Source organism: Mixophyes fleayi, chromosome 10, assembly GCF_038048845.1.
Source record: "Mixophyes fleayi isolate aMixFle1 chromosome 10, aMixFle1.hap1, whole genome shotgun sequence".
NCBI classification, from domain to species: Eukaryota; Metazoa; Chordata; class Amphibia; order Anura; family Limnodynastidae; genus Mixophyes; species Mixophyes fleayi.
Genome location: NC_134411.1, coordinates 101,441,294 through 101,466,209, shown reverse-complemented (window position 1 = coordinate 101,466,209; position 24,916 = coordinate 101,441,294). Strand labels below are relative to the sequence as shown.

Here is a 24,916-nt window from a genome sequence, read left to right as displayed (position 1 = left end):
GGCAGCTCCTGGACGTCGACTTTAGAAAGTCGACAAGTATAACCTATGCAATCATACTTGATATGGAATGTCCTTAACGATTTCACGGATGACTGAAAGTCCTGATGAGCAGCCGTTTCATGTGTACACACCAACACGATTTACCTTCATCTCTTGTAACCACCTGCTGAAAATACATTGTTCCATCGTTGATCGTGATTTTTAAGAAGTTTATAAAACCAAATTAACAGATGTGACGTGTTTTGGTACGATTAGACATGTGGGAGCGCACACACGCTTGCAATATCTGACCAAACGGCCGTGAATCGTGTGTTCTGCACAATAATTGTATAGATGTGTACCCAGATTTATACTGACATCAAACAAGCCTTAAATGCAGTTAAAATCAAATGCACTCACTTTTGGTTATAAAGGCTGACGTGTAACAAGGGCTTTAAAACCCTTCCCTCCCTGATTTGGCTACTACTCCCCCCCCCCCTTCCCTACTGGGGTGGGGGGGGGGGGAGTAGTAGCAGCGTTTTAGAAGCGATTAATCTCATGAGATTTCATTGCGGAAAGTAAAAGTCGCCCACATAGTTCTGAGATTTAAATTTGGCGTTGGCAGAATATACTTTGACGCTGATCTCATGTGATCCTTCACAGCCAATGGACTGACAGCTGGCAGCTTGATGATGTCACAGAAGGTTTCTCGGAACCACACTGAGCATGCTCCTGCCAGTACATGGGCACTTCACACGCTCATTAATACTCATGAATATTCATAGCTGCCCAGAAGATGCTGAAGATGCTGAAATTAACCACATCCATCATCATCATCTTTTATATATTGTCACTAATTCCGCAGCGCTGTACAGAGGATATTTTGTCAGTCACTTCAAGCCCCACCCACTGCCATGTAAGCCACACCCCTGACAGGATCAGCGATCTGCATTCCATATTCGTAAAACTATATTAGCTATGAGAATAAAATAGCAGAATCCTCCCTATACAATCATCGCCCCGACGTTATATAAGTGGATATCGTTAGATAACATTCAGCGAGTGTAATATTATTATTATATGTCAATATCACATTATTCGCAGTTGCTAAGATTCACATGAACACAGATTCAAACAGAAGAGTCGTCCAATAAATATATTAAACATCATTGACATGTTCTTTATTTTTTATTTTTCCCCAAAAGAGTTTCTCCAAAACAATCAAACTCACAAATGTAAAGAAACAAATTCAGCAATTAGAGTTTTCAGGTGGGAACAAAATACATTCAGTAAATTAAAATACATAATAAAATGGTTCTTGGCATTCAAAATAGTTATGTAGAGATGACCATATTTAGACAAGTGGTATGATCATCGCCATGTGACATAGATTGGGAACCAGTGCGTAGAGCCATTGCAAAACAACAGCACCTCCGGTCCTGAAAGACAGAAAATCAGGACTGCATTGGAAAATTGCTTCCCCCCCCCCCCCCAAAATTAACTTACATAAAAGGAGAGTGAGAGAATGTTATAAATAATGTAGTGCTTCTTGTTTCCCCTGTAAAGTGCACCTATCACTTGCACAGAATGAATCAATATTAATGAGAACGAGGCACACCAATTCACATGGTGCCTCACACCTCAGTGATGTCACTGGCTCCATTCTCATCAGCTGTGACCGTGGTGTGTACTCACTGTGTGCAGGCAACAGAAACTGGATTTAAATCAGATTAATACTTATTTTCCAAAGTTCAGACGTTCCCTAACTTATCTCTGCAGTGTCAGCAGCAGACCGGTTGTGTGTGTAGTATTTTATTTTTTGTTGAACGTCCCACACTGAATACTCTAGGAACACTTTGCCCACTGTCTGATTTATTTAGGAGACAAAGATCAGGACAGGCTACTTAAAATCAGGACTGTCCCACCTAAAATAGGGCAATTAGGATAGCCGTGATAGCAACGAGGTAGGAGGCACGGGAAGCTCAATGAACATTGGTTCAGGCCAAGAGGATTTAGTGACAGGTCCATTTTAAGCTGAAATGATGAGCTGGTAAATAAACTGAGCAGCTCAATATAAACTCAGAGGTCCTGATTTATAGTTAAATGTAGAAAGGCGTCTGGTCTATGGCTGGATTATAACGTTCACGCTCCAATTATTCCACCGTCAGCATCATCAACTCGCAAAGGTATTCATCCTACTAGGTGTACATTATAGATATGGGTAAGTCAAAAACGGACTTGTGTCTTTACACCCTACAGTCACTTCAAAACACAGGTGCAAGTTGTATGCAGGTACAGTGTAGCAAATTTTACATAAGTCGAATGGATTTACGTCCAACTCCAAAATCAGGATCATAGAATACATGTAACATCCACAAAATTTTGTTTTAAAAATTAACCAATGTTGACTTTTGCCTAACACTTCACCTCTAGGTGGCACTGTGCAGCTACACTTCACCTCTAGGTGGCACTGTGCAGCTACTCTTCACCTCTAGGTGGCACTGTGCAGCTACTCTTCACCTCTAGGTGGCACTGTGCAGCTACTCTTCACCTCTAGGTGGCACTGTGCAGCTACTCTTCACCTCTAGGTGGCACTGTGCAGCTACACTTCACCTCTAGGTGGCACTGTGCAGCTACTGATTTCTTGCCCATAATCAGGGAAATTATTTCACTCACTAGTATCCTATTCATTGTCTGTGGTTGTTTTTGGATATTGGCACAACTGTTAGGATTTGGAGGATTACAGCTCACTTACTCCTGATCTATTGATGGGCTGAAGAATGGAGCATTGAGCCTCATTCACAAACAGTGTTACTAACATCAATAAAAATACAAATACAGATAATATACAAATAATGTTATTAGTTGCAAATGTAACATTGTAGCATTATATCAGGACTATTTTTTTGTCAGTGTTGTATATGAGAATAGAATTCTTACCTTTCTTAGGATCCAGTGATAGACAGGGACATTTGTCTCAGAATTATCAGCTTTTTATAGTTTTTCTATAATTGTATTGATTTGACTGATGTCACTGGCTCCTAGTGAATGGATAGGCTGCACTCTCAGTGATGTCACTGGCTCCTAGTGAATGGATAGGCTGCACTCTCAGTGATGTCACTGGTCCCTAGTGACTGGATAGGCTGCACTCTCAGTGATGTCACTGGTCCCTAGTGACTGGATAGGCTGCACTCTCAGTGATGTCACTGGTCCCTAGTGACTGGATAGGCTGCACTCTCAGTGATGTCACTGGTTCCTAGTGACTGGATAGGCTGCACTCTCAGTGATGTCACTGGTTCCTAGTGACTGGATAGGCTGCACTCTCAGTGATGTCACTGGTTCCTAGTGGCTGGATAGGCTGCACTCTCAGTGATGTCACTGGTTCCTAGTGACTAGATAGGCTGCATTCTCAGTGATGTCACTGGATAGCAGGGCAAACGCATGATTTTTAAGGGGGGGTTTTCTCCCCCCCCTAAAAAAAATATCTATAGAGAGAGAGCTGCTGCGCATGCGCCATTTTGGCGATGCTGTACTGTACAGCAGCCACGGCGCTGTCAAAGAAGTGTCCGCGGCATTGCTGTATTGTACAATACACTACTGCCGTGGACGCTTCTGTGACAGCAACGTGGCTGCTGTACAGTACAGGGCAATGTTTAGCGCCTATTCGTTCGTTCGGTGAGGGGAACCTCTGGAGAACCAGAAACCCCCCCCCCCTGCGTGCGCCCCTGGATAGGTTGTCTCCATCGTGCATAGGTGTTGGGTAAATATCACCTTTATGTACATAATGATCTCTAAGCACTTGAATTATAGATGTTTGGGACAAAGACACAGAGATTGATTATGGACAGATACAAATATCACAAACCACAGGTTGTTGGCAGGGGGGATATTCTCCCAAAGTTATATAAGAAAACATCAACAATTTCCACACCTTTCACAGAAAAATAAAAACAAATGAAAGTCCAGCATGTATTTCTTCCCCAAATTCTCTGTACGTGTCAACATTACTGGAATACTTGGCACAAAATAAAGCATTATTAGGTCATTTCAATTCCTTTCGACTTCTAAAAGATATCTGAAGAGATAACTGTCTAATAAAATGTATCACTTGTAGCAATTGTCTATCAAACTAAGGATTCCACCATTACTTCAAGTGTCTGATTCTACGCTGTCACAGATTACCAGGTACCTCTCTTTCTCCACCTATAAGCATAGGTGTAAAAACAAAAAAAAAAGAATTGATCTAATTTAAAAGAACATCTATACTCTATATATTTTCTACCAGTGAACTGAATATTAATTGTATTTTTCCATTAGTTTGCAAGCTGTAAAATTTGCAAGGATCTCTCTTTTTCATCTAGGATTGTACTATATTTCCATTTATGATGCAATTCTGCTGCAAGATGTTCTTATTTTATAAATATAAATCATCAATAAATAATAAAATAAATATTTTCAGCCCCCCCCTTGTCCTGCTTGTGTCATCATAACCCTTATACAGAGGCACAAAGGTTGCAGTATACAGTAGATTATTAGAGCTGCTGCGCCATCTGGTGGCAGCACACGGTTCTGCAGGGGATAAGAAAAATGATGTTTACAGTCAACACTTTTGCTCACAATTTATCTAGTGCAAATGTATATATGGGGCGGACTGGTCTTTTTAACGGACTGGGGTAATGACATATCACTGTGGCACTGTAATAACATTTAACAGGTTGCTCAAGCTTAATGGTAAACGAGATCACGATTATACTTCTACAGTTTACGGTAATATGCAGCCTTTTTTCCTGCTATAGACAGGTGTATAAAAATATTACCTGGCTACTCTGCACTGATAACTTCAGGGTTATTAATACATAAGTGAGGCACAGCCATAAATTAATATATTTATATTATTATTACGTTAGGCTGATTATATACATTTAAGGAGGTTTGCGCTATTGTTTTTGTTTTCATTTTAAAAGCATCACTTCAGATTCATATTCCTCCTACTGTTACTTTTGCAATGCACTGCAGGGTCCTCTGGTACACAAAGGGTTAAAAAGTACATGCATTGATATGTTTGGCTGTCCCAAGGTTGCAGTATCAGCTCTTCAGGCGAACACTGGAATGATCCAATTCCAGAAGAGTTCCTGCCCCCCTTTTGAACCCTCTAGGTTGTCCACAATTGCATAGCTCGGAGCATCTCATCAAAGGCCTCTAGTGATGGGGGCTGGGAGTTCTGAAATTTGTCCCGCATCCGGCTGTACAGGCTGAACGATTTCAGTTCCAGCCATATAAATCCGAAGCGATCGTCATCAAAGAGAATAAACAGGCCGGGAGTTCTCTCCGGACTGCTGAATCCGTGTCCGGCGATGAGGCCAGTTCCATAAAAGCTGTCAGATAAAAAAGAGAAAAACAGAGAACTTTAAGAAAAGGAATCACAACTATTTTCTCAACACATTTTAGAAATATTTTATGTCCTTACAATGTGTGGAAAACTTTCTGAATAAGAACATTAGGTGACATAAATATATTGGCAGGATTTTCTGGGGTTTCAATCTTCCTATATAATCGTGTCAAATACAATTATAGTTATAGAATTCCTGAAACGACAAATGAAATCCAAACTGACATTTTTAGAACCACTGAAATAAAATACATTGGTCCTTGTTACAATATTTTGTAAGAGAGCTGCAGTGGAAGTATTACCCCATCAGTACATTATAGACAGCTGAAGACTCCCCACATCTTTAGGACAGTGTCCTGGTAGGAACTCGGACTGCTCGAAAGTTGGAGAAAAGCGTCATGTTGTTTACAAGATTAATTTAAGGTAGTATGCTTCTTATAAGGATACTCAGAAGTGAGAGTGGGCATTATGCGATGCGGCTGATTTGGGGCAGACACACACAGAGACGGCTCTGCTTCCAGTTCAGTAACCGGGCAGACTCTGCACAATCTGGTAGCTGAGCCCCTACACACACTACAGTGTGCAGAATGGGACCAGAGCAAAAACTAAATCCCACAAGACTGGAAAAGCAGGCCCAGGGAGCGAGAGATGGCCATATTGGATTCTGCGTAACATCAGCCCACAGAACAGCCCCAACCTGACATAACATCTTAAATTCAGGTTGCTGGAAGATAACTATGGGGAAAAAAAACTCTTTAAACACTACTAGCAAGCAAAGAAATCTGTGCAGCCAAACTGGAAGACCTAGAGAACAGGCCAGGCTGCAATAACCCCCAGCTTGAGGGCTGAGGGGAAGGAAGTGGCCTTTTTTGAGAAACTGCTACCTGGCACACGTGGGTAACAAGCCTTTTCTCCTATGTTGTGCATTGAGCCTGCATTTAGTCTCTTCTGGACCTGGTCTGCAAAAATGGCTGGCTACAATGATATGGCTTCACTGTCTCAGTATAACCGGACCAGAGATACAGAAATACAAGCACAGTTTCAAGAGGCGGAAAGGATGTAAAGACAAAGAAACCTGAAACACTTTACACTCTTCTCGGTCTGACTGCTTGTGAAGTATCAGTCATATCTGTGATTCATCACCTGCAGCTATTACCCAGCAGGGGGCGCTCCCGAAACCCAACCCAGGATCAGCAGGAACAGTCTGATGATTATACAGAACTGAATAAGCCCGAAGTGGGGTCCTCGCCTGGGAGCCTCCACTTTATTATATATTGTACCTCCACTGTGCGCCTGTTGGGTCCTGTTAAGGGATTTGGTAACACTCCTCCCGTCACTATAGGTTTTGAATGCAGGATGCTCTGGGGGGGACGTGGGTGTTTGTTATCGCAGGAGGTATTTTTAGTTATGTCTCTTTATTCGGTTATGTGGAGCTGGGATATTTCAGTGACCGACATCATTTACACTGACATCCAATTCATAATATGTTAGCAAAGCTGGACAGAGGTGGGAATATGAAAACCTCTGCGCTTAGTTCCCAATTAAAGTCTCGTGGAACATAAGGGGTCTACATGATTCATATATGTGAATAGTTTTATTAATAGTTTTCAAATAACACTAAACTCACTCTTGTGACACAGTCTGCCTACAGGAAGCCTATCTGTGTGGTTCGCGGATTAAAGTCTTTAGGGAACTGTGAGTGGTCTGTAACTTGCTTAAAAAGTGAGTGAAATAGCAAAAACATACATTGTAAAACAGAAGATAAAGGGAGATATGTGATATTAGACTGTACAATCCCGGACACTCACATATTAATGGTTGGAATTTCTGAACCCCAACATCTAATACACAGGTACCTGCGGAGTGTTGTAACGATATTGTGGACAGGAGATTGAGATGTTTAATCCACGGACTTCATAGACTTTCTTTAGTCCCTTTCAGGATGCAACATTTAACTAATAGATACATAAAAATGATTCGAGGTATCCACCGTACGGATATATGGAGAAGGTGACATCCATGTGACAAGATATTCATTCTACTCATGAAGCCTCACAATCCTCTCGTATTATCTATTTATCCTGTCACACTGACCTCTCGGCTTATTATCAACTTACAACAGAAGCAACGCTGCAGCCACTTCTTCCAAAAATACTTCATCGGCTATTTCCCTACGGCAATGACATTCTAATCAGCCGAGAGAGGAGACAGACCGAGCAGCCAATCTAGTCATGTAAAGACTATGGACCGTCCCACCACGGCTGAGTTGCAGGACAAACAGTTTTTAAAAACTGATGTTTATAACATAAACATTATTAAATGACTTAAGTCCACCAATGTCCGTGTGCGAGGCCATAATAACGGAGCATTCTCTTACCACATCTTGCAGTTACGGGGATAATCTTCATTCCGAGCCATCACCTCCTCTGGGAGAGCAAACGACTGAGGTTCCTGGGGCTGAGGTTCTTTCCTCTCGCCCGCCTCACCCTCTTCTGGCCTCAGGGCGGGCGATGATTCCTGGGGATCTTCTCCCCGGCCGCTCGCGGCCTCCTCCTCGCTGCCACCCAGCCGCTGCTCTCGGTTTATCTGATTATGGATCTCCATGATGATTGCAGACAGCTCGTCGAGGTTCCGCAACTGTTCCAGGCTGGGTAACCGCACAGGCCGAGTGAGATCAACCTCAAGGGTCGACTGTCCGGCCGGCACATTGGGATCTCCCTGGGTACAAATGCAACATACTATTGATGGTTTGCAGAACGGTCGTGGGAAGGGAATGTTTATAACAGGTTCTATGGATCCCCTGAAGCCCCTGTTCTCCGGAGCGGGCTGCCCATTTAAAGGCACTTTAATATTATATTGTGTTTCTTTATTTTTGCTTTCTCTGTGTCCAATGTCAATATTGAACTCTAGCAACGCTCAGCTACAGTAGATCTTACGTTGAGAAAGCCAGATCGCAATTTCTTCTAAGACATTATCTGCCTTTCACAGCGTTATACATTATACATTAGTCGTGACGCCATTTAATTTGTGGCGTCGCTCAGAAGCGGAACCCACCCCGCAGCTGGACACCTCTATTATAGCTAAGACTCTTCCGGTAGACGGACAGCGGGAGTCTCAGGTCTTACACGAGAGGGATAAATCAGGCAATCACTCACCGTTATTTTCGTTGCCTTGGCGGTCGTCCCGTGAAAACTCAGCATGACGATCTCTAGGCCGTGGCTCCCGTAGGTGCCCTTAAAGAAGCCGGGCTTCAGCAAGTCGCCCGGCTGGCTGGGAGGATGATATATACGGCGGTAGGTAAGGCAGTTACTGTGAAGAGGAAAACGGTCACAGATTATCCGATGCTAGACAAGACATCTGCTAACTATATAATACATATAATCCTGGTAATATCTAACAGCACATGACATAGGAAAAGTGTAACCACTCGTCACCATCCTACAGTGAATCCTACATACTACAAGGATAAATAATAGAGGAGAAATAAGGGAAGTATATACATCATGCAGTCTGTCCCATCCCTTTGTAGAAAGCTGCTCGACTTAAAAGCTGCTTCGGTGGGTGGAGCTTCTCTTATCCTGCATCACTCAGACAATGCAACCGACTTGCATTCTTCTAGGTAACAGACGCACAGTGCAGGTTGGTAGATTTACACTAAGGCACTGTGATATCACTGCATGCATGACAGGAAATAACAACGCTATAATCTTCTCTATTTCACTTTTACACATTAGCGTTTACCATTGGATTTTTTATTTACAAAACTTAAAAGAACAGCCAAATAAAGCCTCAACAGCGAATGTCACCTCCACACTTTATATAGTAAATGGTAAATGGGTCCAGTCGCCTTTTAAACTGAAATGCAGCTGCGTGTTACTTACTCGTATTGGCAGATATATATGAATTTCATCAGGATTAGCTCCTGCATGTGTTCATGAAAGATATCGTCCAGCGTCCTCCCCAGGTCGTCTCGCAGCCACGTCCGAAATTCCTGCATTCAGAGAACAGGATCTTTATTACATTAACGTGCTGCTGACACAGAGCAGGATCAGCGGCTCAGAGACACTTCTCCTACCTCCTGCCGTCCTCCCGACATTCGGTGATAATCAGTCTGCAGGCATTTGGTACAGAACTGGTCCTTCCTCTCCATCTGCAAGGACACCTGGAATCAGCCGGCGGCCGGAACGTGCGCACAGACAGCGACATCATAGGTGGTTTGTATACAGACAGATTAAATAGAACAATATGCTGCCCTTGGATCGCTAATGTCTAAAATCTACATGGGATTGGCGAATTGTCCTGTCTGTCATGCTGAATCTTTTTTTGGGTATATTTACCAATAAAACTTTACGGTTATATACATTTTAAAATAATTATACAGGTATAAATGAATGCACTCAAATAAATAGAGAAGGATTGTCGGACATTCAGATAGCTTCACGCATTGCACTCCCAAAGCACCGTAATATATACTTAATATTTATGTCATTCTCGGATGTATTTGCCAAAGACATGTGTCTATCACAGCAAGATTAGGGGGCTTTGCTAATTTTGTTTATAGATTTTTTACTAGCCGTCCATTTCTGCCTGTAGAAATAATTGAACAGGAACATAAGGGGTGAGCAATGACTAGATTTGGGTATAACTACAACCCTGATTTATTCTAACAATTATCCATACATAGAGACGATTGGACCAGGTTGATTGACATGTGAAGATCTGGTCTGCAGACCGGTTAGCGGTTATTGCAGGATAATCTTCTCCACTGATAAACCTCACATCTTGTCTTAGATATTGGCGTGCAGAAAATAGTTTTATTGAGATAGTTCTGTAAATGTCTTATCTAGATACGCCCGCCGTACCTGTATCTGACCATTGTGGGGGCCCTTCGGGCCGTACATGCACTCTACGGTCGCTGATTTTTTCTCCATTAGGTGGATCCGGAACACGGGCTTCAGCCTCATTGGTTCATCGACGTGAGGGTCGTGAGGAGGTAGGTACATCCAGCCGATAATGAAGAAACCATCTACCTGCAAGAGAGTCAGAACATGCAGTTATAATCAGGCCCCTATCCTCTGGGGCCACAGCGCTCTAAGCTCAAGGGCCACAGGCCAAGTGATCACATGGTATCCACTGTCCAGCACATAAATAAAAATGAAGTAGAGGAAAAATAACCAACAGCTGGGCACGGATCGCTGGGACTGAGCAATAGGCTCACTGTCTAATGTGGCCCAGTTGTAGGGGCCAAACTGGGCTAGAGCCAGCCGTCCGATAAGAATCAGTAACCCTTCATTCATCCTCTTGAAATGTTATAAATGGTAAAAAGCTGACTACTAAGTTAATTACAGAACAAATAGCTTAATGGTGAAATATATAACAATGCAGCTTCCTCCTCCAACTGACAGCGGAACCTCCCCCACCTCCAACTGACAGCGGATGTACAGCAGTATGTACACTCTGTCCCTATTCCAGAATCCTAGCAGTTACTAGGTATACTACCAGGCTACGTTGTCTATATGGTACATTTCTTGGGGTCTGCATCACAGTAATGGTCAACCTACCACTCAATCCGGCTAATCACAGTACACACACACACCCAAAGCTTTCTTTACCTACAGTCTAAAACACAACATCTCCTGTATAATACCATTCAAAGTACAACATACAATAAAACAATTCAGAAATATGTTAAGAGATAAATAATATACTAAGTAACACATGGTGTAAATAAGGATCTTGGGGACTACGATGAAGCAGTAACGGGTGTAGAACTATCAGACAAGTGTTGAAGTGTTTCGGACTCTGGCTGATACAGGATCACAGCGCTGGTTCAGTACGTTCCTCATAGCAGTAAAATCCTTTATCCCTCAGCAGTCTGCTCTGTCTTGGCAGAGGCCTCAGATGTAATATAATATACTGTTGGAAGCTACAATTTTAAGCACGTCATATTACTCTGCAGATACTGAATATTTCATTTAAGCTGAAAAAGCAAAAATACCACATTGTGACAAACTAAACAATGTAATACTCTGCATTCTGATTCCACAAAGAAATAAACGGTCTGAGCCGAGACTCTTGGGGGGGGCGCGATCATCTGCCGCAGTTATATGCAAAATCCACTGTTCATTTTATCAGTGTCTGGTGAGAGGAAGACTGTGGACACAATTCATACTGCATCGTTGATGTGTAATGTGAAACGCGTTGGTTGTACAAGGATGGCGAATTTACTCTCCTCTCCTCTGGAGAAATGTCCACAAACTACAGGGTGTGCAGAGAAGCCCAAAAGCGTAAACGTCCAATCAAGGTCCAACTCTGACCACTTCATATTTATCTCCTAAAATACTGCTCTGTTTAGCTTCACTTACGGTGTCAATTAATCAGGAGACTGAGGTGACATCAGAACAGCCTTATTGCAGAACATAACAATGGTCTGCACAGGAAGTACAGCGTGCGATGCAAAACTGCTTCCTGCACAGAGCATTGAAACATTCTGCAAAATCCAAAATAGTTAAATCGGCAACATCGTCCCCTCACACGGGATTTTAGCTGCAGTGTTCCTGGACGGCCTAAAACATTTCTCATTGAGTCCTAGAGCATCTTACTCACCACTACATTGAGGAGTCCTCCATATGGGCCAAGGTCTGGTTGCCATAGTCCCAGGATGTCCCGGTATTGGTGCAGCACTACAGGGGGGACAGAGAGAACTCTGATAATATGTGATCACATCCCCACAGAGACAAGAACATAAAGGGCTTCATGTAGCTCCAGCTGCAAAACCTGCTCATAGAAAAACAGTGAGTGAAATATAAACTACACAACCGGATATAGAGATGTGGGGAGCAGCTTAGCCCTGCTCTAGAAGGCAGTGTAACAACAGAACTGGCCATGTGGGGGCAGCATGCAACAGCGTCCAGTGTTTGCCCTGCATGCAAGTTTATATTTGCACCTCACTGTAAATCAGTCCAGTAGTTTGCAGTTTAGACAGGCAGGGCCTGGGTCATTAAGGAGAGCAAAGCAAAAAAAAAAAAGGGAGTAACTTTGCACCTTAGCGAAACCATTTTGCATTGGAGCGGGGAGGTAAATTTAAAATGTAGGGACAGATTTCTAGTTGGGGTAGAACATGTCTTAGATCAACTTTAAATTTCGGTGTAAAAATAAAAGTTAACAAGTGTGCACTACAAGACAAAAAAGCAAAATGTGTGCAAAATAATAAACTAATTTGCACCCCCTGCATTGTAACATGGTTTGTCCAGGATGAAATGTACTCTTTTTTTTTGCCTTACTCTCCTTAATGACTCAGTGTACTGCCCCCTAGTGGAAAGAGCAAAACAGGACACTGTGTAAAAAATTTAATTTGTATTAACAAGCATTAGCAGTGTGTACACAGAAAACAAATAAACTGATCCCCTCACATAAACCAGACCAATGCTAATCAAAGATATAGGCAGGGGCAATTATTAACAAATCGGTTCTTCATTTCTATCGCTGTTAAATTAAATCTAATTTAGAATTCAGTGGAACAGCGCCCCCTGTGGGCAAGTTATCATATAAACTGTACAACACTTGGCTTCATCAAACTATAATTATTAAAGGAAACATCCGATACGTTCTATTCCATTTAATCAGGAACAGGAGTTCTACATAACAAAGTCTTTGTTTCAGTTGATCGTGGTCAAGTTTGTCAAAATGAGAGTCCGACACGGAGGCATTTCCCAAACATCTCTACATCGCATATTGTTTTATGATGTAGGTTTTATTTCCTGCACATAAAATGCCTCTATCATTCCGGACAGATAGTCAGGGACAAAGTATATACGACAGATGCTGTTGAGGAGTGGTGAGATTATTTGTGGTGATCACTAGGGAAAGAAACTACAACAAAGTAGGTTTAAAAAGTTGGAAAACGTACGGAAGCCGCAGAATCTCAATCGCAACCGTCTATCGTCAAAGTAAAAAAAAAAGGAGATAAATTTAGACTTAACTGATAGTCACTCACAACCCTAAGATCCTGGAATCCTTATTGCACATAATCAATAGAATGAGAGACATTTATATAACCATCACTGTAAATAGCGCTCACAAATACCTATCTACCTTATAATTATGTGTATTTTCTTTATAGGCGATGGTTTGTGAATAAGGGGATTTGGCCCTAAGGGAACCCTCTGATATATTGCAACAGCCATGTAATAGCAGCTGTGATTATATGGCTTCAGGAATATATCAGAGGTATATCTGACCTCACTACAGGTGGAAATCTCCTACACAACTACTTATAGTGTTAAGCAATGCTGCCTGAGTATACTGGTCACACAATTATAACACATCTAAAGCTGAATAACATTCATTATTATTAGTTACCACAAAGTAACAAATGCAGATATCAATAAATATGTTATTGATAAGCTTCACACACGATTCAGGCATTGTCTGGATGGGATGCAAGTTACAGAGTGCAGCTTTTTTTCCCCAAACCATAGTCTGTTGGAGAGAACACGAGGTCGGTGATCATGTGACCTGACGCTAATATTCTGCAGAGAGGCGGCGCCAGAAATGGACGTCCCATCTTCACTACAACAGGATTTCATATTTATGTTAATAGAATCACTGTCATCCATCCAGTAATTGACTTCAAATAACAGAAATTGAGCTGTTGTAAAATCTTTTGACCCCAGTGTTATAAAAGACATCCGCAATGCAGAACCTTATATTTATTTTACACCGCGACATATATGCACAGCGGTAAAAAAAATATTTAAAATGGGTCCTTCACTGGCACACAGAGGAGGCAGACGTTTTGGGGGCAAAACCAAAATTCCTGACAACACGGGGAGGGGCAAATCGGGGGCCCTCGGATTATATCCCACCGGGGCTCTTTAATGGGAGATCGGGTACAACATAAGCTCTCAGTTAGTTAGCAGTGCCGTACAGCCAGTGGCAGGGGGAGGGGAAAAACCATCTCCGAGTCGCACACACACCCAATCAGATACGTACAGCGGGTATACACATCTCTGTACTCCATGTTTTCATAGTCAGGCAGGATTTTCATAAAGCGCCCGGATTTCACCCGCGGGTTTATACCTGAACAGACATAGCAAGGTCAGCGGACATCACTTCAAAGGAGATAAGGTCATTCTAGAACACGATGGTGCCTGGCGCTCCCTATCCCAAGATGGCTGTACAGAGAACTCACTCACATCAGTCCCTGCCCAGTCCCTGGGGCTTACAGTCTAAATTCCCTTACACACACAGACACACACACAGACAGAGAGACAGAGTGAGACTAGGGTCAATTTGATAGCAGCCAATTAACCTACCAGTATGTTTTTGGAGTGTGAGAGGAAACCGGAGCACCCGGAGGAAACCCACGCAAACACGGGGAGAACATACAAACTTCTCACAGATAAGGCCATGGTCGGGAATTGAACTCATGACCCCAGTGCTGTGAGGCAGAAGTGCTAACCACTGAGCCACCGTGCTGCCCATATATCAATAAATGTTGATGATGATGATGCATATGGAAAATACCTACAACTAGCCAAATCAGTGTATGTGTCCTCACACGGGATAGAGTGCCTGTCATAGGCTTAACTTGGCCTATCATAGGCTTAACTTGGCCTATCAATTTACAAGGAACTAATGATATCACTGAGGCATGAGGCACTCTGTACCTCCTGCCCCAATTATGTCGATAGTTTCTAGTGAATTGATAGGCTGAATTCTTATGACCATTGCCTCAATTTATGTAAGAGACGGGGGCATTAATTTATTTTTTTGTGTGTGTGACCTCCCCTCCTGCAATGAACATGTATTAGCCCCTACACCAAATACTCCACTGCGTAGAGTCACTCACGTTTGACGTAGACCTCTCTGCAGGACACCCCCGTGACTTCCAACTTCCTCAGATTCTCCTGTACCCCATATTCTGCAAAGACAAAACTCCAGTTAGTCCCCCGAAAGCACCATCCCGTCTAGCGGGTTATACCGTATGAAAGTGCAACGTTACCATCATCGTTGCAGCACGTAAATAAGAACACAGGTCACAATCTACTGAAAGAAATCAATTTACTGTGAACGGGAACGTGTCGGGATGGTCACCAGACTAACGTGCTTGATGCGGAGATTAGAGAGGGACACACACATTTTATTTCAGCCTATTGTATTATATGTCATAATATAAACTGTGTGATAGTATCTGACACAACCACACTGCGATAACACATGCGCTAGTCCTGGATAAAGTTGCAGTATGGCGCGGTTTTGTCTGTTAGACAGACAGGGCTGATATAGCAGGAATTATAGGGCACCACTCTTAGGATATGACAATGCAGTTATATCAGATACTAGAACACAGGCAGCTGTGAATTCACCGTATTTATTTCTACAGGCAGATAAATACGGATAATTGAAAGATGAGTCAAGCGTGTTTGCAGCTGCAAAACATGAAGCCGTCTGTCAGGCGGCAGCCAGACGTATATTATGTAAGTAGGACAAGTGGTATTAGTTGTATTACTAGAACACATTATTGTATTGTAAACTAAATGATTCATAAGACTGAAAAATGCAGAGGTGAGGGCCCCAGGAAGGAGCGAGGCCGGGGTGAGGGCCCCAGGAAGGAGCGAGGCCGGGGTGAGGGCCCCAGGAAGGAGCGAGGCCGGGGTGAGGGCCCCAGGAAGGAGCGAGGCCGGGGTGAGGGCCCCAGGAAGGAGCGAGGCCGGGGTGAGGGCCCCAGGAAGGAGCGAGGCCGGGGTGAGGGCCCAAGGAAGGAGCGAGGCAGGGGTGAGGGCCCCAGGAAGGAGCGAGGCCGGGGTGAGGGCCCCAGGAAGGAGCGAGGCCGGGGTGAGGGCCCAAGGAAGGAGCGAGGCCGGGGTGAGGGCCCAAGGAAGGAGCAAGGCCGGGGTGAGGGCCCAAGGAAGGAGCAAGGCTGGGCTGAGGGCCGGAGGAAGGAGCAAGGCCGGGGTGAGGGTCGATGGAAGGAGCAAGGCCGGGGTGAGGGTCGATGGAAGGAGCAAGGCCGGGGTGAGGGTCGATGGAAGGAGCAAGGCCGGGGTGAGGGCGAAGGAAGGAGCAAGGCCGGAGTAAGGGTGTTCCCTGCAAAGTCCGGTGTTTGCAGAGCAGTGCTATAGTTGGATTTGGTTCCTCCTTGTTACCTGTACTGGGTGTAAGACGCCTATCAGACTAATATTTGCATTATTCATATATATATTTGGCGACATCAATTAGGTCATCTCTAAAGCTCATTTTTCCCCAAAAGTAAAGCACCCTGGCTGTATCCCCCATTCTATGCATCCGAGGGTCCGATTAGCTGTAGCAGCAGCTGCCTGACTCTGGCGTTTGCTGGATTTATTACTGACCCCAATTGACTTTACTGCGCAATTGACATTTCAGCTACTTTGGAAAGAATATAATTGAAGACATAAAAAGCAGAGCAGCTGAGGAAATAGCAGGAGGTGCTCAGTATTAACTCAGCTATAATCCCACATCCATTAGAACACTTCAGCTGAGCTATTAACCCTTTCATTGTCGGTGCAGTGCGCAAAGAAGGAGAAGTGTTGGCTCAGTGGATAAGAGCTCTGACTCCACAACACTGACACAGAGAGACTTCTGACTATGGGGAAGATACTTGTGTGTCTCGGGGGCACCCAATAGACTGGTAAACTATGTTTGGAAGATGCTGTGTGAACTATATACCAAAGTAAATTGGGTTTATGTTTTTACGCAAAGCTAAATATTCCCCGGCTATCTTCAACGCCTTCCTTTTAGTTAAAAAAATGATCCGTGTCAGACTGGAATAAGACTGGAGGATAATTGTTGGAACGCTGTATGCTAATGAGGGAGGCGATGGGTGATAAGAGCCCCTGAACAAAAGGGAAAGTGGGCAGGCGCCATTACCAGCTGCGCCAGCGAGTTATTTTAGCCCAGGGCTCTGGCTGATGATTATGAAGCTCTAATACCCAGTTGAGGAACAGAGAAAATTGCCCCTTCTCATCCGCCGATGACACAAATACTGTCACCGTGCCATACTGTTTCCTGCAAGCTGACTTTAATCCTCCGTAATTATGCACAGAGAATCTGGGGAGGGATATGAAAGCCATCCGTATTATTATAAAAATGACATATTTTCATCACCAGAAGATTATTACAAAATCCCAAATGCCCATCATAATTACCAGATGAAAAAGGAGAGTTGGCGCCAAAGAACGACATTGTTATGGGATCCCAGAGATACATCCCACCGTCGGAACCATTCTGCGACTCACAGGGATTACAGCATGGCCTGTTTAAATGGATTTAATTTATTGGCTTGTACGCGCACTCTTGCGACTTTGCACCAAATACATTTCCCGATCGTTCTATGGCACAGCTGCATGTATAAAGCGCTACGGAATATGCTGGCGCTATATAAATAAATGTTGATGATGATGTTTCCATAGACCGTGGAGGAGACACAGAGCTGGGTACAATCGTATCCAATACTCAAAGCAGAGCGGACGTGGGTCACGTACACAAAGGTCGCACACAAATGAGTAACGCTGCCCGGGTGAGAGAAGCGCTTTGGGGGAAAGGGGAAAGGTCAGAAAGTCAAAGTAAAGTTCAGAGTAACAGTTACCGCACACACAGACAACAACTCCAAGTTATCTATTATTTACAGAAATGTTGGTAAAGGCTAGTACCCCCCCCCCCCCCCCCATAGTACAATGACAGTGAGGGGGTCAGATATGTATTATTACAAATAAAAGCATCTTAGGAACAGTTCATTAGCAGAACCCACAATTTTAGTAATGTTTAGTATAGAATGTTAATTCCTGCTGACATTAGTGCTTAGAAAATCACCAGATACATGAATTTAGGTTTATGAATTATATAGTAAATTAGGTCACGCTACAAGGGGACACTGGCGACTTGACCACAGCTAAGCTCAACATCTGTATTCGCAAATAAACCACAAAGAGAGGAAACTAAAAAAAAAGTAAATATTTCTGTAACAAACAGCAAAATATTAACATATAATTATTTGTTTAAATTTACCGACAAACTGGTAAAGTGTTAATATATAGGACTAAACCTGACTTTAGTCCCTACAATGTGACTAGCAGCATGCAGATCTATAAGGGGACATGGTACAGGCTGTAAGGGGCGAGGGGTAGCAGGTTAGAGATAAGGATTCAGCTGGCTCAGAATACACAGGATATCTCCATAAACCCACTGACCTGTTCCAACTACACCACACTCACCAAGGTTATCTGTGACTGCACCAGTGTTTGTTAACCTTACGCAATAATCTATAGCACATCTGTATCTGCAAAATGATTGCTCAGACATAATCCCTGTTTTTGTGAGGATCAACACTTAAAGTGAACCTTCACTGGCTCACTGAGGAGCCCCAATGGGGCAGGGACTGATGTGAGCGAGTTCTCTGTACAGCGCTGCAGAATCAGTGGCGCTATATAAATAAATGATGATGATGATGATAAATAACATATACAAGGCAATCCTGCCTTAACTGGGGCTAGCAATAAGCAATACAAAGCAGAAATGTTATAATGATGCCGTCATTACAGTCCAAAGCAATTCTTAATAGTTGCAAGTAAAATGTACTACTTGCATAGTTGGTATAAACATTCAGTAACGTGCTAGTAAATAATCAGATGTCTCAAAGATAGAGGGGTGTTTGCAGAGTAAATGCATGAGCATGTGAGAGACTGGGTAAACTTGTGATCAAACTGGTGATTTTTAAAGTGTTTTCTTGTCTAAGTTTACACAGACTCTGCCTATAGCACTCGATCTTTGAGACATCTGATTATTGGAAAAAAACAAAACAATTTTCAGGATATTCTGAAATAAGGAAGATAAAAGAAAATAATTGCTGCTGTTGAGTGTGAATATCATAAACAGAAAAAAATTATCCCACTGTGAGGAGCTCTGCTAAAGAATTTAATGACAATGACAATGCCAGGGGCAGTGTGAGAAGACAGGACATTATTAAATGTAATTTAGCATATACATTAGGAAAATCTTATGCGGAACACCCCAATACCCAAGCGTTCTAGATATCAGATCTCACACTGATTTATTCCCAAATTAGAGCAAACACAAGTCATATTACAGCTTGATTGACACAGAAAACATGAAGAAAAAGATCTATCACTACTTAATATTAGACTGCCCATAACTAGTGTTCGATAACTGCACAGCACCGTTATAGCAGTATGTATGTACAGTATACAGGGCACAGCACCGTTATAGCAGTATGTATGTACAGTATACAGGGCACAGCACCGTTATAGCAGTACGTATGTATAGTATACTGGGCACAGCACCGTTATAGCAGTATGTATGTACAGTATACAGGGCACAGCACCGTTATAGCAGTATGTATGTACAGTATACAGGGCACAGCACCGTTATAGCAGTATGTATGTACAGTATACTGGGCACAGCACCGTTATAGCAGTATGTATGTACAGTATACTGGGCACAGCACCGTTATAGCAGTATGTATGTACAGTATACAGGGCACAGCACCGTTATAGCAGTACGTATGTACAGTATACTGGGCACAGCACCGTTATAGCAGTACGTATGTACAGTATACTGGGCACAGCACCGTTATAGCAGTATGTATGTACAGTATACAGGGCACAGCACCGTTATAGCAGTACGTATGTACAGTATACAGGGCACAGCACCGTTATAGCAGTATGTATGTACAGTATACTGGGCACAGCACCGTTATAGCAGTATGTATGTACAGTATACAGGGCACAGCACCGTTATAGCAGTACGTATGTACAGTATACAGGGCACAGCACCGTTATAGCAGTATGTATGTACAGTATACTGGGCACAGCACCGTTATAGCAGTATGTATGTACAGTATACTGGGCACAGCACCGTTATAGCAGTATGTATGTACAGTATACTGGGCACAGCACCGTTATAGCAGTACGTATGTACAGTATACAGGGCACAGCACCGTTATAGCAGTATGTATGTACAGTATACAGGGCACAGCACCGTTATAGCAGTATGTATGTACAGTATACAGGGCACAGCACCGTTATAGCAGTATGTATGTACAGTATACAGGGCACAGCACCGTTATAGCAGTATGTATGTACAGTATACAGGGCACAGCACCGTTATAGCAGTACGTATGTACAGTATACAGGGCACAGCACCGTTATAGCAGTATGTATGTACAGTATACTGGGCACAGCACCGTTATAGCAGTATGTATGTACAGTATACTGGGCACAGCACCGTTATAGCAGTATGTATGTACAGTATACTGGGCACAGCACCGTTATAGCAGTATGTATGTACAGTATACAGGGCACAGCACCGTTATAGCAGTATGTATGTACAGTATACAGGGCACAGCACCGTTATAGCAGTATGTATGTACAGTATACAGGGCACAGCACCGTTATAGCAGTATATATGTACAGTATACAGGGCACAGCACCGTTATAGCAGTACGTATGTACAGTATACTGGGCACAGCACCGTTATAGCAGTACGTATGTACAGTATACTGAGCACAGCACCGTTATAGCAGTATGTATGTACAGTATACTGGGCACAGCACCGTTATAGCAGTATGTATGTACAGTATACTGGGCACAGCACCGTTATAGCAGTACGTATGTATAGTATACTGGGCACAGCACCGTTATAGCAGTACGTATGTATAGTATACTGGGCACAGCACCATTATAGCAGTATGTATGTACAGTATACTGGGCACAGCACCGTTATAGCAGTACGTATGTACAGTATACAGGGCACAGCACCGTTATAGCAGTACGTATGTACAGTATACTGGGCACAGCACCGTTATAGCAGTACGTATGTACAGTATACTGGGCACAGCACCGTTATAGCAGTACGTATGTACAGTATACTGGGCACAGCACCGTTATAGCAGTACGTATGTATAGTATACTGGGCACAGCACCATTATAGCAGTATGTATGTACAGTATACTGGGCACAGCACCGTTATAGCAGTATGTATGTACAGTATACAGGGCACAGCACCGTTATAGCAGTATGTATGTACAGTATACAGGGCACAGCACCGAGTATAAGCAGTATGTATGTACAGTATACTGGGCACAGCACCGTTATAGCAGTATGTATGTACAGTATACTGGGCACAGCACCGTTATAGCAGTATGTATGTACAGTATAACAGGGCACAGCAAGCACCGTTATAGCAGTATGTATGTACAGTATACTGGGCACAGCACCGTTATAGCAGTATGTATGTACAGTATACAGGGCACAGCACCGTTATAGCAGTATGTATGTACAGTATACTGGGCACAGCACCGTTATAGCAGTATGTATGTACAGTATACAGGGCACAGCACCGTTATATAGCAGTATGTATGTACAGTATACAGGGCACAGCACCGTTATAGCAGTATGTAATGTACAGTATACAGGGCACAGCACCGTTATAGCAGTACGTATGTACAGTATACTGAGCACAAGCACCGTTATAGCAGTACGTATGTACAGTATACAGGGCACAGCACAGTTATAGCAGTATGTACAGTATACAGGGCACAGCAGCGTTATAGCAGTATGTATGTACAGTATACAGGGGCACAGCACCGTTATAGCAGTACGTATGTACAGTATACTGGGCATCAGCACCCGTTATAGCAGTACGTATGTACAGAATACAGGGCACAGCACCGTTATAGCAGTAAGTATGTACAGTATACAGGGCACAGCACCGTTATAGCAGTATGTATGTACAGTATACTGGGGCACAGCACCGTTATAGCAGTACGTATGTACAGAATACAGGGCACAGCACCGTTATAAGCAGTATGTATGTACAGTATACAGGGCACAGCACCGTTATAGCAGTATGTATGTACAGAATACAGGGACACAGCACCGTTATAGCAGTATGTATGTACAGTATACAGGGCACAGCACCGTTATAGCAGTATGTATGTACAGTATACTGGGCACAGCACCCGTTATAGCAGTACGTATGTACAGTATACTGAGCACAGCACCGTTATAGCAGTACGTATGTACAGTATACAGGGCACAGCGCAGATCCCGAGCAGTGAAGCGACTCTAAAGGTAAGAGCGATTCTCAGGTAACCTGAATTGTAAGATCTACCTGTTGATATACTAATACACCTGTCAAACCTGTCCCTGCTGTATTGGTGACTTGTAAGCAGGGGTGCCAGTAACAGAATGGCCAGGTGTCACTCATAACTGTGCGCAACTGTAAGCCTGTGAGTGCAGTATGGTGCACCCTCTGGTGACTTTTACACACCCTGGTGTATAACCCATAGATTATACAGGTCTCTGTGTAAAGACACAATCTTGCAAAGATGTAGAGTATCCCCCCCCCCACCCTGATTCCAAATAGCTCTGGGGGTCTAACCTCCAGCTGACACCCCTAAGGAGTTTACACCTAGACTAGCAATACTTTTAAGGATTTACCCTTATGCTGCACTAATACCCCTTTGTCATAGACGCATCTAAGCATTTAACCTCCAGCCGCACAGACAGATCAAATTGTTTCCCAGTCTGGTTATGGATTTACCTCTGGGCAGAATTACACCTCGGTAATAAACTCCCTTTCAGATGTACCCTGGGGCTGCACAGATCGCTCTTTGGTTATAGTTACCCCAGAGGGTTGTAATGACAATATCAGATTTCACAGACACCTGTAGGATTTAACACCCCATAGAGTGTGTCCTGAGTTGCTGATGACCTGTAGTTCACCCTCGAAAGCTGCAGTGGTGACCCGTAACTGCCAATATACCTGAGGATGCTCCCACATATTGCGCTGTGGCCCCTGGGTTGAGCTCAATGGTTAAAAATACCTCAGAGATAGCAGTGATGCCCAATGTTGTGACAAGTGGTTACAAACACTGCAGACTGCAGCTCATTGATACCCCTAAGTATCCTGTGTACAGGTCTCCTGCATACTACACCCCCCAGGTGACACACCCCTGTACACAGACCCCCCCAGGTGACACACCCCTGTACACAGACCCCCCCAGGTGACACACCCCCTGTATACAGACCCCCACCCCCCAGGTGACACCCTGTACACAGACCCCCCCCAGGTGACACACCCTCTGTACACAGACCCCCCCAGGTGACACATCCCTGTACACAGACCCCCCCCAGGTGACACACCCTCTGTATACAGACCCCCCCAGGTGACACACCCCCTGTATACAGACCCCCCCCCCCCCCCCCCGGTCACACCCTCTGTATACAGACCCCCACCCAGGTCACACCCTCTGTATACAGACCCCCCCAGGTGACACCCTCTGTACACAGACCCCCCAGGTGACACCCTCTGTACACAGACCCCCCCAGGTGACACCCTCTGTACACAGACCCCCCCAGGTGACACCCTCTGTACACAGACCCCCCCCAGGTCACACCCTCTGTATACAGACCCCCCCCCAGGTCACACCCTCTGTATACAGACCCCCCCCAGGTCACACCCTCTGTATACAGACCCCCCAGGTGACACCCTCTGTACACAGACCCCCCCAGGTGACACCCTCTGTACACAGACCCCCCCCCCAGGTGACACCCTCTGTATACAGACCCCCCCCAGGTCACACCCCCTGTATTCTTCAGATCACGCCCCTTGTATACAGACCCCCCAGGTCACACCCCCTGTATACAGACCCCCCAGGTCACACCCCCTGTATTCTTCAGATCACACCCCTTGTATACAGACCCCCCACAGGTCACACCCCCTATATACAGACCCCCCAGGTCACACCCCCTATATACAGACCCCCCAGGTCACACCCCCTGTATTCTTCAGATCACACTCCTTGTATACAGACCCCCCACAGATCACACCCCTTGTATACAGACCCCCCAGGTCACACCCCCTATATACAGACCCCCCAGGTCACACCCCCTATATACAGACCCCCCCAGGTCACACCCCCTGTATTCTTCAGATCACACTCCTTGTATACAGACCCCCCACAGATCACACCCCTTGTATACAGACCCCCCAGGTCACACCCCCTATATACAGACCCCCCCAGGTCACACCCCTGTAGTGTACACAGACCCCCCCCAGGTGACCCCCGGGCCCGGCCTCACCCCTCCGGCAGCGCCGCCTCCAGATGGTGTCTGTACCGAGCACCTGACGGAACTTCCTGCAGACCAGGCCCAGCGGGGGCAGCTCGGTGCCGGGGAGACAGGAGAAGATCTCCACCAGGATCTCCGGCGGGAGCTGCAGGAGGTTCCGGGGTCCCCGAGGTGCCGGCTGCACCTGGATCCGCACCTCGTCCTCCTCCTCCTCCGGCTCCGTCTCACTCTCCGCTCCCTTCTGCTGCTGCCTCCTCCGGCAGCCTCCGGGGTGTCCTACCCCGCACAGCCGGGCGCACACCGCCATCCCGGGGACCCTCCTGTCACTGGGCCGCTGACAGCTGGGGAGCCCGCCCCCTCCAGGCCGGGACCGCCCCCTCCAGGCCGGGGATCCTCCTACTCCAGGCCGGGGACCGCCCCCTCCAAGCCGGGGACC

At 44.7% G+C, this 24,916-nt stretch overlaps 1 protein-coding gene across 4 annotated transcripts; it reads right to left on the bottom strand.

The window, feature by feature from the left end:
• Positions 1–1,130: 1,130 nt before the first annotated feature.
• On the bottom strand, positions 1,131–24,870 carry FBXO31 (F-box protein 31). Of its 4 annotated transcripts, none has more exons than XM_075189321.1 (10): positions 24,493–24,870; positions 15,222–15,293; positions 14,363–14,449; positions 11,975–12,051; positions 10,231–10,398; positions 9,444–9,530; positions 9,250–9,359; positions 8,524–8,677; positions 7,746–8,086; positions 1,131–5,354 (listed from the first exon to the last, which is right to left on the bottom strand). In XM_075189321.1, exons 1-10 carry the CDS (start codon positions 24,785–24,787, stop codon positions 5,132–5,134), a joined length of 1,614 nt encoding a protein of 537 aa, XP_075045422.1. In that variant the 5' UTR covers positions 24,788–24,870; the 3' UTR covers positions 1,131–5,131. The 4 variants fall into 4 exon arrangements, with proteins under 4 accessions (XP_075045422.1, XP_075045423.1, XP_075045425.1 ...); XM_075189322.1 differs by having other exon boundaries at positions 9,444–9,518; positions 24,493–24,869; XM_075189324.1 differs by lacking the exon at positions 14,363–14,449 and having other exon boundaries at positions 24,493–24,869.
• Positions 24,871–24,916: the final 46 nt, after the last annotated feature.

Bases quoted from the DNA above. Each gene is read 5' to 3' on its own strand.
- FBXO31 (XM_075189321.1), bottom strand. From the start codon at position 24,787: ATGGCGGTGTGCGCCCGGCTGTGCGGGGTAGGACACCCCGGAGGCTGC. The intron at 12,052-14,362 runs GTACGTATCTGA...TCCCCCCTGTAG, and splicing joins CAGAGATGTGTATACCCGCT to TGCTGCACCAATACCGGGAC. The intron at 8,678-9,249 runs GTAAGTAACACG...TCCTCTTCACAG, and splicing joins ATATATATCTGCCAATACGA to TAACTGCCTTACCTACCGCC.